Source organism: Lissotriton vulgaris, chromosome 3_1 (genome assembly GCF_964263255.1).
Source record: "Lissotriton vulgaris chromosome 3_1, aLisVul1.2, whole genome shotgun sequence".
NCBI classification, from domain to species: Eukaryota; Metazoa; Chordata; class Amphibia; order Caudata; family Salamandridae; genus Lissotriton; species Lissotriton vulgaris.
Window position 1 is genome coordinate 1,080,592,316 of NC_141689.1, and position 18,702 is coordinate 1,080,611,017.

At 45.3% G+C, this 18,702-nt stretch overlaps 1 protein-coding gene across 1 annotated transcript in view; it reads right to left on the reverse strand.

Annotated features, from left to right (window-relative positions):
* The window catches only part of LOC147727440 (uncharacterized), a 104,177-nt gene extending 86,065 nt beyond the window's left edge, over positions 1-18,112 (reverse strand). The window contains exons 1-4 of the mRNA XM_086963117.1: positions 18,001-18,112; positions 12,525-12,543; positions 5,758-5,783; positions 3,484-3,510 (exon numbers count right to left, since the gene is read on the reverse strand). Coding sequence (XP_086819243.1) covers positions 3,484-3,510; positions 5,758-5,783; positions 12,525-12,543; positions 18,001-18,112 — 184 coding nt within the window. The remainder of the gene's footprint in view (positions 1-3,483; positions 3,511-5,757; positions 5,784-12,524; positions 12,544-18,000) is intronic.
* Positions 18,113-18,702: the final 590 nt, after the last annotated feature.

An 18,702-nucleotide genomic window follows, 5' to 3' on the forward strand; every position in this document is an offset into this window, starting at 1 on the left:
CCACACCATTGAGAGTTATTACTGGTGATGTGAAGAGGCTGGTCACCTGACAGTGGACCGCACCACTGGAGTGCTGGGGGTCTCTGGCCACCGGCTGCGGAACACCGCAAAGTTATTGCTGGTGCAGGGAGACCCTCTCACCTCAGATCTCCCGCAGGCATTATGCTCACAATGAGGAAGCAGCAGCATACAGATTACCCTGGGAAAGGGATGTGGACAGGGGCCTGAGACTCGCTGTGCCCTCCCGGACCCTGAATTGTTGAACAGTTGAAGAACATAGACCATAGGCAGTTCGATAGAACTGGGAGGAAACATAAGATGAATGTCAACAGAGGAGGCACTCTGTAGCATTGCGGTGAGGAGACCCGGATCCTGATGGGGCTGGACCTTGAAGACGGCCTAAGACAGACGAGCCTGGGGATCATAAACACAGCCAGTCCTGTGGACGAAAACAAAGAGGTCCTCACGGCGACACAGAGTTGGTAAGCAGAGAACATACCCTACTTAGTGGAGTGGAGTGGAAGTGCTGGTGGAGGCCCCTCATCCACCTAGAGTGGGGCACATTCGATCTGGTGTCACAGAGCATACCACTCTAAAAATTGGGAAGCCTAGAGGTAAGCAATTGGGTCCCCCTCCAGAACAAGATGATAGTGCAACTGACTCTGCTCTTAAAGACATGGGTGGTGAACCTCTGGAGATACCGGTGCAGCAACCTTTGAACATGATTCTAGAGGCTATCGCTGACACTAAGGCAACAGTGCACCAGGACATTAGTACAGTGGCGGTGGGCCTGGGCTTGTTTTTGTGGTGTTTTTTTTTTTAAAAACATATTTTATTGATTTTTAAGTACTGTATACAGTCATGTATAATGGTCATATAAGGTTGATAGCATGTCTTTCACATAATCATTGGTGCATTTTCCACTGACAGGACAGATATCTATCATCTTATTATGGAAATTATCAAAAATCTCCCTTGTAACTCCCCCCCGCCCTATAAACAGTGGTCACATTCCAGACGTAGCAGCAGCATTGATACATGTACACCCCCATCAACCTCTTAATCCAATATGGTAAGGTATAACACAACTTAGCAGTTCATTATCTAACAAGGTATGGACAATTGGTGGTAGTGGCCACCCAGACATGGATACTTTTAAATTGACATATCAGCCTCTGTGGCCTTGAGTTCCTCCAACATAGCCTCCCATTCCAGCGCTATTGGCGTCTTTCGCAGTCCTCGCGCCTCTTCTCTTCGCAGCGCTGCGCCCTCTGCACTACCCCACTTTAAAACATGTCCGTATGCTATCTGTGTACCTCAGGAGGCTTACTAGACTTCCAACGCATCGTAATATTCCTAAGAGCTAGGAGCAGTGCCAGGTCTATGAATCGGTATTGTACCTTGTGCTTGGACCTGTGCTTGTGTAGTCCTAGCAGGCATTCCTCCACCGTATCACGCACCGCTAGGTGAGCTGCCATTCCTGTGACCTCTCTGATCCTGACCCAATAATCCAGCAGTTTAGGGCATGTCCATAACATATGCAGGAGTCCCACCCCGCTATGTGGCATCTAGAGCAGAGGTGTTGTGTCTGTGGGAACATTTTATCCAGCTTTTCTGGAGTCAGATAGGCACGGTGTAGTATCATGGTTTGAATAAATTTAAATCTCGAGTTCCGGGACATCTTCCTGGGGTGTTCCAGGATCACTGCCCATTCTTTATCTGACAGTTCCGGCCTATCTCCTCCACCCAGATCTCACGCAGGGGATCTAAGGGTAGCCTAGTATGTGTGCTGATCCCATGGTATATCCAGCGGATTAGGCGGCTTCCCCCCCCATGTAGTGTACCATCTTTACCACCTCATTTTGGTCGGGCTCCTGTCCATGTGGCGCCCAATGTTTCTTAATGTATTGCAGCAGTGCAGCATGTGTCATAAATAAGTTTTGCGGGGCACCCGTCTCATGTATAAACGTGTCATGGTCCAGTAGGATCTCATGGCAAAAAAAGTCCGCCACTGTGGTGACACCAGACTCTGCCCACGGTGTTATCTTGCGTTTATTGAGTATACCATCGGTAAGCGGGATGCCCAGCAATGGTATGTTGCTCGCATACGTGGAGGTCACCTTGGCATATTTGAGCACCGCCTTCAAGCACGTAAGCGCGGTATCTAACAGTATAGGCAGATCTCTCGGTGCTTTGTGTCCTGGCAGGAAGAGAGCTTGCAGAGCACCGTTGTTCATGTCCGTATCCGTGTATCCTATTTCATGTAGGTAACGCCCTGCCACCCAATATGATAACCATTGTAGCTGGCAGACGTAGTAATACGCCCGCTGTCTGGGACTCCCAGTCCCCCCCACTAGTTCCTACTTGAAGCTTTTTCAGGCTAATGCGTCTTCGTCCCGTACCCCAGATTAGATCCACAATCATCGTGTTCAGTGTTCTAAAAGTGGATAATGGCATCGCTATGGGCAAATTCGTAAAATAATAAAGCAGTCGTGGTAGAACTACCATCTTTGTTATTGCAACTCTTCCCATAATGGATAAGGGCAGTGGGGTCCAAAAAGCAACGCTGGATCGCAGTGATCGAACCGTTCTATCGAGGTTACCCTCCAGCATATCGACTTGGGTTCTATATACTTCAATACTTAAGTATTTAAATGTGGTTCGAGCGACCTGTAGGGTAGTATCCCCAAACTCCACTTCCGTGTCATTATCGCTATCCACAAAGAAGAATGCTTGTGATTTGGTAATGTTAACAGCTAGGCCGGACAGGGTCTCAAATCGCCTAAACAGATCATAAATTGGGGCTAAGGGTTGGCGTGAATCACGAAGATAGACAATAATGTCATCTGCATATGCCGAATAAAGGTGGGTGGTGTATCTGAGTGTTATTCCCATATGTGGGAGGGTCTGCCTCACTGCTATCGCAAGGGGTTTTAGCACCAATATAAAAATCAGGGGCGATGACGGGCAACCCTGTCGCGTCCCTCTGTGTATCATGTATTCGCTCAAGATGTGCCTGCCCGTCCTTGCCCTCGCTGTCGGAGCTGTGTATAGCAGTCGCAGCCATTTCATAAACCCCTCAGGTATCCCAAAGTGCGGTAATGCCCTGTGCATATATTCCCAGTGGAGCGAGTTGAATGCCTGCTTGAGGTCTAGGGAAAGACAGCCTGCGTGAGGGAATTGCTTTGGCGCTTCTGACATGAAATCATGTAGTTTCCTAATATTCAGGGAAGTGCTACATGCTGGCAGGAACCCTGTCTGGTCCACGTGTATCAAGTGTGAGAGGAATGGTTGTAGCCTATTGGCCAGCACTTTGCTTAGTATTTAATACTCGGTTTGAAGCAGTGATAGCGGGCGATAGTTGGCCATGTCCGTATGGTCTCTACCTGGCTTAGGCAGTGATATAACCAGTGCCTGTGCGGTAGTGAGAGGCAGTGTGCCCATATCCCAAATTGTCTTATATAAGTCGGTTAATTTGGGCACCAGTGTTTCCGCATAAGTGGCATAAAACTAGATGGGCAGGCCATTCATACCAGGAGTCTTATGCCTGGGCTTGTTGCGGGCGGAACCCGCCAAGCTGGCAGACACAGTGAAACACTCAGAAATGACCCTCTGAGTCCTTGCTCCTGCGCAGCAGGTATTGTCCACAAAGATCAGCAAACTTTCTGGCAGGGTTGGAGTCCTGGAGCGAAGAGTGGAAGATGTGGACAGACAAAACAGCAGAATAATGCGAGAGTTTTAGGTTTGCCGGAAGGAGTGGACGGCCAGGATATAGTCTCCTACCTGGAGGTGTGGCTTCGGGAAGTGGTGGCACCAGAAGGACTCTTTCAGTTCTATACTTTGGAAACAGCTCATCAAGTTCCTGCGGCACCGCCAGCACCGGGGAGACCGACGCAGCCCCTGGTGGCCAGATTGCTCTATTTTAAAGATAGGGATTTATTGCTGCAAAAGGCGCGGTCTGATGGACCATATACTGTGGAGAACAATAAAGTGTCCCTGTTTCCGGATTACACATTAGAAGTACAGAGACCAGCACTTTTTTCTTGGAAGTCAAGCGAGCCCTTCGATAAGAGGAAATCCAGTACTCTCTAATGTTTCCAGCCGGCTGAAGATAATGCTGGAGAGGCAAACGCATTTTTGTGATGACCCTAAGTCCGTGTGGGAGTTGGTTGAAGCCTATAAAACAGAAGGTCAGCCTAAGCCACAAGACTGGAAACAAATGTCTGGAACTAGAGAACCGGGTAGAAGACTATGGAGGCACCAATGAAGAAGAGTTACTAAAAAGCCTAGCCTGTTTCGGATGGCGGCAGAGAGAGTGAACGCCCTGCAAGCTGTGGCGGTTATGCTGCAGGGTAGGGGTTCATTGCTGGAGAGAGGTTCCGTCTCTAACAATGGAACTGATGTATCAGACACAGACACTTCTCACAATGGTAGAGTGGACATGCCAAAAGGGACCCCTCAGACGGCGGACGGGGTCTTTGGATAAGTGACTGGCAATATTTTTGCTTCCTTCTCTCCCCTTTGCACTTTCTTTAGCTATCTGATTGGGTTAATTGATCATGTTCACAGTTATAAATGTATGATTCCTTTGCTTAGGAGTGAGGGGGTGAGGAGGGTTGGCCTGGGGGTAGCCGACGGGCACGGGATGGAACGGCCATTCATGGCTGTGACGTCATGCTTGAATTACTAATTTGGTGACATATCAGAGAGAGTAGTTGCGCTCCCCTGTAGGTCCTTTTGCTTGTAGCCTGGGACCTTAACGACCTATTGTAGGTTAGTAATAAGCAATATTTTTGCAAGTTTGGGCAGCTGACCGTTGTCAGTCCGCTCCTGGGCATGGGAGTCGGAAGGTTGAGTTTGTTGTTATACACCAGGAGGTCTGTAACAATCATTTGGGCTGGTGGGCGGGAAGAGGTTGTGGGGGGATGTGGAAACAATCGATGTTGCGCCGGATGGATTGGGCTGAGGGGTTCAAGCTCCTCACATGGAATATTAGGGGAATGAGCTCACCCTCAAAACGTTACAGCATATTGAATTACATTAGACGTAGGGTGTTACTGCAGGAGACCCACCTCACGGAGGCAGAAGTGGTTAGACTGAAGCGTAGATGGAGAGGACAATTATATGCAACTACTTACTCAGCATTTGCAAGGGGAGTGCTTGTGTGGATTCGTCAGGGGGTCCCCTTTCAGCTTTCCCGAAAATTAATAGTGCAGACAGGAGGTTTGTTGTGATCACAGATAAGCTGAAAGGCAGGGACATAACGATAGGCAGTGTTACGCTCCTAATCGTGAACAGATTCCCTTCTTGGAACGGTTCTCTGGAATACTGGCGGGTCTGGCACACGAGAGCTTGATATTGGGAGGGGATTTTAACAGTATGTGTGATATCGATTGGGATAGATCTACCCCCCTTTACGAGGTACGCTCGCTGCCAACACGGCTAAGGGCCTCAGGGGATGGGCCATAGGATGGAACCTGTTGGACATCTGGAGGTTACATAATATGCACCAACGAGCCTACTCCTAATATTCCCACCTTTACGACTTACATACACAGCTGGATAGGTATTTCTGTTCCATTTCTATAGCTCCAATGCTGTCCAGGACCGAATATTTGGACAGGTCCATTTCTGGCCATAGTCCCCCTGCTTATGACATTGGCCCCATCTCCAGAGAGGGCCCCAATTCCGTTGTGGAGGTTGCGACATCAATTGTAGTTACAAATACCTCTGCCATCCTGAGCGATCGCCTCCTGCCAAATTTAGAGTTGTCAACTGGCCCTCTGGATAACCCTCTACATTGACAGAAATTGCTGTCCTGGTGGTTTCTGTGTATGCACAAAGTACCATCAGGCATGACGGCTGGGCACTTCTAAACATTTTTTGTTTTCAAAGAGGGAGTTTGGTTTTGAAAACGAAAATACTAATAGTCCCACACAATGGAAGTTTTCTCCCAGGGTGACGTGGGCATTATTCCTGTCCCTTACAGCCAAATTTATTTTAAACAGGGTAGATGGTATAAAGTCTTTCTTTCGACTGCCACTACTCTATTGGGCCATCAGAGGAAATATTCAGCCAAGGAGCCACATCAAAGGAATACCACTAAAATAATTTGAACTGAATGTTATCGGAATATGAATTAATTTTCCCAGTAAATCTGAGAAAGACATGTACTCATTAAAGACACAGAAGAAAAGAAACTCACACACATTATCAACTGCCTTGATAATACACATTGTAAGAAATAATACACTGAATAAACCGGGACATTTTGTTACCGGCATTCTTGTGACTTAAGGATCGACCATTTCAGAGTTTTACTCATTTTCCAGGCAGGGGATGTGGATCCACTATTGAAGTTTCAGAACTGATCTGGGGTGATTCTTTTTCAAATGTCATTTTCTGGCTGAAGCTCAGACACAGCCTTTGTGAAAGGTCATGTCTCTGGCAGCAGTAGTGACAGTGCTGTCTCCAAGCAGAAGTATCCATACAAGGACACAATGAAGCCTACATTCTCAGTACCATCCTTCCTAAGCAGTCATTAGGCACAGACAAAAGGCCAGCCCTGCTTAGAAATGTTGACACATTTACCAAGAGAAACCAATGCCCTACCCCTTACTTCTACCATCTACCATAGGTCATCAAACAGGAAGAACAAATCTGCAGACATTGTCTAAAAAGGACCTCACATAATTTCTTTGGGTAGCATTCTGTCCATTCTCCCTCACTTCAGTTCTCGATCTCCACCCTCAATCCACACGGATGGAGTCAATATACACCCACTGTGGAATCGGGTGGGGAGCACTCTCTGCTGCTCAGGTAACAGATTACTAATTTTGGTTACTTCTCTTGCCCTGAATGAGGACTTCAAGAAACTGACGTTAAATACTTTTCTCGAATTACAAGCTTCAACTTTGAACTACAGTGGCCTTTGTGACTATAGATTGAATGGATATTCTATTAGCCCTGCTGAAGTCAGAGATGCGGAGGCATCAGAACTGATGAAACACGTGTTGGCTATAAGTAAATGTAATCTGAAGAAGGATCTGTAAGATTGAGAGAAGATTTTATCGAACATCAAGAATAATATCATCGTGGATAAAGAAGATTGATTGGACTTCTTTGTGATACATAAGGTGTTGTGCTCGGGACAGTTTTCACTGTGTAGAGAAGCTGTATCTACTCTCCATCACGTCATGCAAAATGCATCCCACAGGGTCACGCACTTAGACTTTTATCACACAGGGAGTCTTACTACTAGGGACTTGCTACATACCCGCAGCACATGCACATACATAGAATATCAGTGCAGAAATCTGAGGGTCACATAGAATCTCTGTTTGGGCCACCTGAGACGATCTATCTGAAGCCTTCATCACTCCCTCTTCTGCTTATCAGAGCCTTCTTAGGAATCTGAGATCCCCTTTGCTGATTGCCATAGCCCTCTGACTCCTTTGTTATCTATTTACCATTTTCCTGACACCAGCCATCTGAATTTCTCAAAACCTTTTGGCCATAATTCACAGAGCACACTCATTTTCATCAATCCGCCTTTGAACTCCTCTGCCAAGTTGCAGTCCCTATGCTCTCAGATCCACCCTCAGACTACTCTGCCAGCATCAGAAGGTGTATTCTATCACTCAGAAGTCAGAGTGTAACAGCCCCAGCTTTTTATGTACTTTACATGTTCTGATTTTTTAGCAAATACTTACCAGTTCTATTGATGGGCTGAGCAGGTGGGGGTTTCTAGGGGCTGGCAGCTTAAGAAGGATGAATAAGAATCATTTACAAAAGGGATATCCAATTACATGTGGCCTAGACTCACATAGGTGTCCTCCTTCTCCCAGTCTTCTTCCTTCTCTTCCAGGTCCTTCTGTGCCTTTAGGCATTATCGTCCTCCCAGCCCTGTTCCAAGACCTCCTTTTCTGGGATGTTTTGGTTCTTCTGATCCTCATCCCAGCACTTGTCTAGCTAGGTCTGGTCACCCTGGAACTGGTTTCCTGAATCTGGTGCTCCTTGTTATAAGCTTCTTGACCCTGGTCTTCCTGGCCGTGCCCCTAGCTCATCCTTATTAGCCTTTCTTGTCCCCCAGACCTGTTGTCCTGGTTCTCCTAGGGCTGGCATTCCAGTCTTCCTGGTTTGCGTAATTCGGATTCTCCTTGCTTTGGTCCTTCTGGTCCACCTAGTACTGTGTCCGCTGTTCCTAGTCATCCTTGTTAGGTCTTGGTTGGGCTTGGTCATTTTGGTTCTGGTCAGGTCCCATTGGTCCTCCTGGCTCATGTTATCCTGGTTCCTCTGAGCCTTGCCAACCTGGTCCCAATACCCCAGTTCCTAGTCTTCCTGCTGTACTTGGAAATTCAGGTCCTTTCACCTTGGTTCTGACCTCTCTGGTCCTCCTAGCCATATACCTGGTCCTGCTTATTCTGATCTCTCTAGTCAACATACTCCTCCCCCATCTGGTCCCTGGGCTTAACGGGTCTAGTCCACCTACTCCGGACTTGACTAGTTACCCGGGATCCCTTCCTTAATGTCATAATACTCTTGGCCCTGGTCCTCCTGCTTGTTGTCATCCTGGACTACCTTGCCTACTTTCTCCTGCAAGATCTTGATTAGGTCATCCTATTCTTAGCCACTCGGCTTGGCCATCATGGCTCCTGTCAACTTGGTCTTCTTTTTTCTGGTCTTAGTTTACTCCTTGACCTGGTCTTGCTTGTGTGGTGGTATGCCAGGTCCCGATACTCCTGTGCCTCTGTGATTGAGATTCCTTTTCACTTTCATTGTGGTCCCACTGGTCCTCTTTGCCCTGGTCCTCTTAGCTCTTGTCCTACTTGTTTGTTTGCCGGGCCATTTCTTCTTGATTCTTCATTCCTATTCTCCTAGTCTTACTCACCCTCAATCGGGTTTGCCTAGTAATGGTCTTCCTATTCCTGGTCCTCACAGTCTGTGTTCTCTTTCTGGTTCTGTTCCCACTAGAATGTGATCCTTTTGTTTCTGGTCCTCCATGTTTGGGTCTTTGTATACCTAATCCTCTTGGTTCTGGTCCTCCTGGACATCCTGAACCTTTCAGGCCCCATTCTGCTAGCTCTTTCCTTGTCTTTTCTGCTCCTCTAGAACATCGTACATTTGCCCTGGTTCTTTTGATCCTACTCACACTGCTCATCTGAATCCTAGTACATCAGTTCCTGGCTCTAGCCTTCTTAGGACTTGCCCTCTTAACCCTTGTATTCCTGGGTTGAATCATCCTTGTATTCCTGGCCCTGACCCGTGTCCCACTGCTCATTCTGGCAATGCACTCAATGGTCTGGGTCCCCTTGGCCCTGGTTCACTTTGTTTGTGTGTCCTGAGGCTCATGATGTTGGTCCTGGTCCTCCAGGACATCCAATCCATTCCCCTTAGTCTTTCTTGTTCTGGTTGTTCTGGTCCTTATGGTCTGCCTTACCCTGGTCCTGCTACCTCCAGGTCCTGGCATTTCTGTGCCACATGGTGCTCTAGACCCTGATCCTATGGACATGGTCCACCTGGCACTCCTAGGTCTGTTCCTGGTCCTCTTGATGCTGTTCCTTCCAATCCTCCTTGCTATGGTCTTGGTCCTCCTGGTATTCTTGGCACTAACCCCTCACTCTCCTTGTTCATTATGACCCCCCAGTCTTATTGGTCTGGATCTGGTCTTCATGACTCTGGTCCTCCTGGTCCTGTACTTGGTCTTCCTGTTCCTTGCCCTCTTGCTTCTATACAAACTTATCATGGACTTCGTTTATCCGGTCCTCCTGGGCATGAACATCCTGTTGCTCATTTTCCTGACCAACCTGTTCCTAGGCCTATGGCCTGAATCTCCAAGCTGTGATCATCCTAGTCCTGATCCTCTTTTTCTCCTTACCTTGGTACTCTTGGTCCTGATACTCAAGGTTGTGAACCTTTTTGCCCTGATCTTCCTGCCCACCGTACTCCTTTGCTTTCTGGCCCTCTTAGAAATTTTCATTCTGACTCTGGTTGTCTGTGCCCCTGGTCTCAGCTACCTTGCATTCATGGGTAAGTTCATCCTATTTTTATCTTTCATAGTCATTTTCCTTTTTGAGATTCTGTGCCCATTGTCCCTGATCCTCTTGGACCTGCTCCTTATAGTTTGGGTTAATCAGGATTTCTTCTGGACCTAACCCATCTGCTATCCTAGTTTTGGTCTGAACTTTCTTGTACCATTAGGCTTATCATAAACTTTGCCTTTTGGCCATCATCGCCTTACTTGGTTCACTCAGCCTTGCCCCATCTGCCCCTGTTCCTTTTGGTCATCTTGATCCTATCACCTTGTCCTGGTTCTCCTCACCATCAACCTCATAATCCTGGTACTGGTAGTCCTGGTCCATCTTGCTTCTTGTGCTCTGGAACTCTTAGACTTTGGCCTCCCAGTTTAGCTTGTTCTGAATCTGTTTCTTGTCCATTTAGTCCAACTGGTACTCCAGCCCCTGATCTAGGTTCTCTTGATCCCCATTCTCCTTGCTCTGGTCCTCCTGAGTCAGGTCATTTTAATCCTGGACCTCATGACCACCATAGTCTAGTCTGTTTAAACTTCCAGATTCTGATCGGCCTTCTTACATCTGATCCACCTCACCCTGTCCCTGCTACTTGTAATGATTGCTCTGCCCTATTTGGAAAACAGAGTGTTAACTCCCTAAATCCTGATCTTCATGACCCTCTTAGCCTTGTTTTCTGTCCTCCAGATCAAGATCCATTTAGTTTACCTAGTGCTCTTACTCTGGTCTTATGGGTGCCCATGGTACTGTCTCCTGGTCCTCATATTCCCTGTCCTGCTTGTCCTAGTATCCTGAACTTACTGCCAATTGCCCTCAAGGTCCTGATCTTCATAGTCCTCTTCAATCTGACCTTGATCTTCCTCGCCCTCCTGCTCCTTGCCCACGTGGTTTTGCAATAACTTTCTCGGTCACAGATCATCCTAGGTGTTCCTAGTTCTGATGTTCCTTGCCCTCCAGTTCATGCTAGTCTAAGAACATCCTGGCCCTGTACTTCCAGGTCCAGGTCTCTCAGGTCATCAATTCCATGTACACCTGCCCCAAGTCCTCTGGATCTCCTGATTCGCAGGTTCCCATTCCTTGACATTTTCAACCTCCTCATCCTAATTCACATCCGACAGTCCTCCTCATCCTGTTCTCCTGTTTCATCTAGTCCCCTGGTTTACCTGATCCTAATCCTTTTGATCCTGGTCCCCCTGGTCCATGTTGTCCTGGTCTAGGTACTGGATGTCCTTTCTCTGGTCTTCTGGCATCAAGTCTTCTGGTGCTCGTCCCACTTTTCTTGGTTTCCCTTGTCCCCTAGTCCCCCAGTCCTCGTGATCCATCCCAGTACTACTAGTCCACCTTATCTCCTGGTTTGCCTGTTCTACGATGTAAATGTCTATCTGACCATGATCCCTTCGATCATAGTCCTCATCCCTGTGGCACTGGTCCACCTACTGTTATTGTGGTTCATGTCGACCTTGTCATCCTGGTTCCCTGGGAGTCTGACCCTCATAGACTTTCTGATCCTAGTCCCACTGAGCGTGGACTTTCTGGTCCCATACATACATCCTGGTCATTATGATCTATAGATCCTAGTCCCGATAGCCCTAGTCCTTTCCAGTTTTGGTCTTCTCGATCCTGATCCATTGGCTTCAGGCATCTTCGATCTCCTTGATCTGATCTCTGTGGTTTTGGCCCTTCTGTGCCTGATCCTTCTTTCCATTGGTCTCCTCGTACTGGTCCTATTTTGACTTTGCACCTGGGTATACCTCTTCTTAGGGCTTACCCTTCCTTGTTGTTATGGTCCAGGGCCTTCTGTTTCTCTTACCCCTAGTCCTTCTTTTCCTTTGGGCTCTTGTCTAGTGGGTCTAGATCCCTGTTTCAAATCGTCATGGCCCTCTTGATCTTTCTCATCCTGGTACTTGACCCCTAGTCCTGTTTTCCTTCTCCTGTTCCTACTCATATAATTGTTCCTGGTCCCCTCTGGCATAGGTAACCATGGTCCTCATGGATTAGGTCTCTCTGGGCCTGGTTCTTCTTGACTTGATCCTCGTGGCTCTGGTTGTTCTAGCCTTCCTGGTAGTGCACCTTCTTGCACTTATTTTCCTACTTGTCCTCATTCTCCTCCTAATGGCCCTACCATTTCCTTCCCAGACCCCTCCACAAAATCTTTAGTCAGATACAACCTCCAAGCCTGCCACTCAGATTTATTTTTCATTCCAGATTACTTCATACGATACAGCACTGTCAAGGATAGAAATGAGGGCTCAGTAGGGATGTAACCTTGCCCACTTATAACACTGCTTAGAGTGTTAAAAATCTAAATTACCATTCATAAACAACATTGTGTGGATGACTAAAATGTCAATGTGTCTATGTCTAAAACCAACTCTGCTGGGTGGATAGTATAAAAAAGTGTTTATTCAGCAGGCAGTTGAGTGAACTACCCAGAGTCATTACTTACCTTTCTGTTGCCTTTCACTTTCCCCCATTCCACATACGTCCTATTACTGCGTCTTATTCTCATTAACTCCTGCAAGTGTCCCAAAGTATTGTCCCCCCCCCCCCCAAGAACTAATTGTCTACTGTAGGTATCCCTCCATGAGAGGCCAGAACCATGCTATCTCTCTGCTTTCCCTCTTTGGTGCTGCTGGTTGACTGTCATTTTTTTAATACTATGCAAGCACACCCTTCCCCCTTAAAAAGAAGCATAAAGGTTGCACAAGGCCTTCCATAAGAAGCCCAAAACATCCTAACCCTCAAAAATCATCAAAAGGAGGATTGAAAACATTAATAAAACTCTGTAATTTCATTAGTGATTAAAACATGTATGTAATATGCTTTAAAACCACATTCATTAATCTTTGCAGACAGCCAAATACTTTTAGACTGCAGTGCAAAATATCTGTGTGCCATAATCTACAGTTTCCAAAAGACAAGTTTGATTCCTGCATTTCTCATTTGAATATTAAAGTAACATAAACGTTTCTATTCAAAATTGATTTTTCTGTTTTTTAATCTACAAACAGCTTAGCTTAATCCATGCATTTACCTTTATACAAACTTGTAGATTTCTATATGCACTTACTTTCAAATGCTTCATGCGTGTTGCATCTCCATTGCAAGATGGCCACCACCCTATCATTGCCTGGAGTCACTTTTTCTTCATGGCCGGCTAAATTAAGACCTTCTTAATACTATGTATGTGACTGCCAGTCAAATTCTACATCATCCCTGCGGCCAGTTAAACAGTAGAGATCAGTTGGCCAGACGCTAGGTAAATAGCAAAGATTATGTACTAGTTAGCCTGCTGCCTCTTAAATAGACACTTTCTTTTAATATAGGTCTGACAGTTTAATAATGGGAGAACAAAAAAAGAAAGTCTTAAAGCAATCTTTTAACACCCGTGTCTCCCTCTTTAGTGTGTTCGCTCCTTTTGTTGTATCAGTCTTGTTTGTGGGACAGAATCATTTGATATTCCTTCTGTTACTTTAAATTGACCTTTACCTATTTTTTGTGTTTGGTTGTTCTGCTGCTGTCAATGTTGTGCCTTTACTGTGTTGCGAAGCTCAGTATAAAACTTTCCATAAAACAAAAGAAAAAAACGACTCACATTGTTAATACTTGTTTTGATGCATTATGTGAGTGAAGGAGGGAAACCTTACAAAATATGTGAGCTGAGATTATTTTGTTTTTATGTGTAAAACTTGCAGTTTTTTAAATGTACTAGAGGGCTTTGTAAAAATGTTTATACATAGTTGACAAATGTATCCATGTCATGTATATCACCTTCAGATAATTTTAGCCAACAACACTAAGTATGCTGGAATTTTGAGTCCATAATGAGAATCTTAAAAGCAAACTACAAGCCCCAAAATGCAACTTGCTGTTGGCTGAAAAGCTAGGAACGGCTGATGGTATTTGTCATGCCACTTGGAAGTCCGGTGAAATGCAAAATTTAATTTAGCGCCTGACTCTGTGTCTTTTTTCTTGTAGGCAATAGTGGTTAGACAGTCCAGTGGGTAAGAGGGCAGAGATAACCTTTTAGATGCAAATAGGAGCATGTTGCTGCTAACGGGCTAACATAACGCCTCTTGGAAAACATATTAAACCAAGGTAGTAGTGGTGTCCCCTGTAGGGGAGTGGCCGCACATCAAAACATAAGCATATGTAAAAGGACCTGATAGTTGGGGGCACACTAATAAGTAAATTGCTGTAAATCCAGCGCGGGTGCTAAGGAGACTAATGTCACTCACTACAAGAAGTGACTAAAGCAGATCTAAGAGACCTGCCGGTACAAAACTTTTTTAAATAGTCAGTACAGCACAACCAATTCGAACTATTACAATATCCTGTGCATTTCAAGACTGTATACAAAATAGAGCTGTAATATCAATGTGATGAAATAGCAAATATCCAACTATAGCAAGACAAGATGACCCGATCGAAGTATTGGTACGTGTAGTTTTCTTTATTTTCGTATTCAAATTCAAGCGGGTGAAGCAGCCGACACCTGTTTCGTCTGTACAAAGTTGGTATTTCAGACTTTCTCAAGGCTGTAGAAACAAATAATATACATTTAACTAAATACATTAACAATGTAATCAGAAACATTATGACTCAACATAATGCACCCCCAAGAACTTAAGAAGAGAAAAAGAAGAAACGGTCACCAAACAATAGATGTGCCAGAGAGAATGTAGCTGTGGAAACAAGATCCATAGTGTACATTAGCTGTCCAACTCAATGGCCAGGTGAATAGAAAAGCTAAAATGTGAAAATTAAAGAAACATATCAATAGAGATCACGGTCAGCCAAAATAATTAGATGAAGCTTAGGCTGTTTGTGTAAGAAATATTAAAAATAATTATTAAAAAGAATGGACACAGCAAAATCATACAGTGCCCAATATATATAAGTACATCAAGTGAAGATACCTGAGACACGTCGAGAATCAACATGTCAAAAGATCAGCAGCGTGCTAAGAGAGAGGACTAGGATATTCGAAAACCCACCGAAGGCAAGCGGTTGAATTAACTTCAATATTTCAACTGACTGTCTCGATGTGCGATAGCGTCATCTTGTCTTGCTATAATTGGATATTTGCTATTTCATCACATTGATATTACAGCTCTATTTTGTATACAGTCTTGAAATGCACAGGATATTGTAATAGTTCGAATTTGGTTGTGCTGTACCTCTTGGAAAACATGCAGGGTATAAAAGATTTTATTTACAAGAAACAAACACGAGCAGCAGCAGCTAGACATGTTGAGAGATACTGAAAAAGGAAAAAAATTACTGACACGTCTGTTCATGAGGACAGTTTGGTGTGACTTAGATGGAGTCCTTTAAACTCACTGTGATGTTTTGTTAAAGTGCAGCACGTACCGCCCCCGCAAGGGCCACGTGCATGTATGCACAGTGGCCATTCTGGAATGTTTTTTCTTTATTCCATATAGCTAGAAAAGGCTATTGACTTTGTCAGTGCTTGTGATACAATTCAACAAGAATTGGGGAAGCCAAAGCACAACTAGCAGCCAGCAGCAGACACAATGCCCAGGAAGCAGAGACAACAAGGGGGGCCAGAATAATCTAGGGAGCAGTGGAGAGGTTACCACAGGGGACCACTTAAAGCCCTTTACAAAATGCATGGTTTATGGACAGCCTACCTAGCTAGTGGCAACTAGTAAAAAATGCCAACAGCCAATGGCTGATGATATATATATATATATATATATATATATATATATATATATATATATATATATATATATATATATACTTGGTGTGTACTGTGGTGGTAACATGAGGTCCCAGAGCTTTCTGACAGAGATTTGTACCTAGAGGAAACAGAAGGCCTCAACAGCAGATCGTCATTTATCCTGTTGCTCGGAAAATCCTGCCCCAAAAATACCCTGCTGACTTGCAGTGTTAAAAGGAGCTACATTCTCACACAGTTCCCTTATAGTTCCATATACAATGCAAAACTGTACAAAACAAATATATTTTGTACTGTGCTTTACTAAAATATGGACTAAGTCAAGAAAAAATATTGTTAACGCTGCAGGTTTCTATTTACATGAATCGTTCATAAGTTCATCCTATGATATACTCTTTGGGATGAATACCTCGAAGCAATGTGTAGGTAATGCACCTTTGGCAGGAGTGAGCAGTGCTTGCCAAGCAGACATTCTGGAAGGCTAAACCATTACTTAGCAGCTTCTACGGCCCAGACTATACGCCACTGTAATTATGCACATATAAAGCATATGTTTAATGAGAAAAAGTAGCTGAGTGGGGTTTTTTCATGAGATATGTATCGTGGATGCTTAGATGGAGGAAAAACAATGCAAATAGTTTTACTTTTCTACTTAAAGAACTTGATAAATTAATGTTCACTGCTCATTCTTGGCAATTGGAGCGAAGGGTGTGGGGTGGTAGAAGCAGTAAAAGTAGAAAGAGAGGGTAGAGGAAGACTGGCACCAGTAAACTCCCACTCAGGGCTTCGAAGGATGTGTGAAGCGTCAGTGACCCTAATATTAAAAGTTCTAGACCGCACTTTTCTGAGAATAAAATGATGGTGCTTGCTACTTTACAGTTGACATGCACAAATAGTAGTAGGCGAGGCCTAGAGCCTAATTTAACATTCCCAGAGAAGGCTGCACTGAAAGCCAAAAGCTGCACTGACAGAAATGTGCAAACCACACTGCAGGAGGCCTTGCGTTAAATGGGGTCACTGGGACATGACAGACTGTCCTGCTCAGAAAGTAGGCTCCTAGGGGATATTCCCTACTGGGGATCTGCCAGAGTGACAGAATGGCCAGTCCGACCTTCATACAGAAGTAAGTTTATGCAGGAAAATATCATGGCAGTGAACAAATTAACCCCTTGTGCTTAGGCTTTACTGTTTGATGACTGCTCACCGGGATGTGCACGAACCCTTGCAAGCTCTAGCCTGGCCTCGAGGCCCATGCCTGGTTTGGCTCGAGCCGCCTGCCTGGTCTGGCTCTAGCCGCATGCCTGGTTCTGGCTCAGCTCGGTGCAAGACAAGCAGAGCCTTGCCCATCCCCCCAAAGTGACCCCAGGGCCGGCCTTAGGCATGTTCAAGCTGTGCACCTGCACAGGGCCACCAAACCTCAGGGGCCACCACACCAATATATATCCTTAATATTGTTTGAATATCTTTATTCGGTAAAATTTGTTCACCATAAAAGAATACATATACACAATAAATATACAATTCCCCCGGGGGAATTGTATATTTATTGTGTATATGTATTCTTTTATGGTGAACAAATTTTACCGAATAAAGATATTCAAACAATATCCTTAATATAATAATCCTCTGAGGATGGATACATATTTGCGTGGTGGCCCCTGGCAGGGATTTGGCGAGCTCCAGCTCTGTTCCACTTCCAAACACCCTGACCCCCCCTCTTCACTGGCCTCCACGCTCCGCCCCACCCAGACCCCCTCTTCCGGGGACCCCTACCTACGCTCCCTGCCCAGGGCCACCATGAGCCTAGAGCCGCCCCTGGTGACCCTTTATTCCCCGGGTTGCTACGTCACACCAGCATTACAATGCCCATGTTGGCACACTCCTTTTTTCCTTTTGCCTGAAATGTATCTCATATCTTATTGCAGATGTAAGATACATTTCAGACATGTATGCACTTTGCAAGGGGTGGGGGCTCAAGTTTCGCTGCGCCACTGCGCCACTGCTTAAATGCATAACTCGGTATTTGCACAATCAGCCGTTGATCATAGTATCTTGACTGCACATTCAAAAGAGTATCCTTCTCTCACTCGAAAAATCAGCGACATGCCATATCAAAGAAAACTATCTGCTTATAAATATATTTCAGAATGTTAACACCAAGCACAAATTAGCTTTTAGCCAAGCTTAAACTTAATCCACAGATGACTACAGAAGGGTACGTGTGCGAACTGTAAACCCTGACGTAGAAAATAACAATATAAACCTTACCTTGCTGTACCAGGGCCACGAGCCAGAATGAAAGTACGCGACAGTAAAATGAAGCCGACGGTCCGCAGTCCTTTGTTTTCCAAGCGCGAGGCCCCTTATGGAGAGCGCCCATTGCTGCACAGGAGAGCGCCTGAGTGAGGCACCTGCGCCGCCGCCGCGCGCCGCACCTCGCGCGCATTTGCATGAAGAAAGAACCACAGAGAGACGAGCAAGGACAGGTTGGGGCTTCAACTGCAGCTCACTGATCCCGGTTTAAACAGGGAACAAAAACGTCGGCAGCTTCAAAAGCCCTGTTAAAGTAAACAGCAGTGCAGCAAAATGTTATATGAAGGGAGAATTCATTTTCTTTTGTGACACAATGTTGTAGGAGGTATTCTATTTGGTGATTTGTAAACATATAGCCGGTTAATTCGTGTTCAGCCCTCATTGTGACTCGCAAGAAAATGTATCAGTAAATTGAGACTAGCCCATGTTAAAATTTTCTCACCAGTATAATATCAAGTCATTTTCGCATTAAGCTCGTTAGTTGAAATGCATAAAAGTATACTATTATGCCGCGTAATATTACGTTCGATCAGGGGAAAATCCTATTGTGGGAGCACTGCGCAGAGTCAACGAACCAAACTCGAGCAGTTGCTGTTCACATCATGTGAGATGTAGCTCTAGTTAGAGCAAAATGGGCCTTTTTTACAAGGCCCCTAG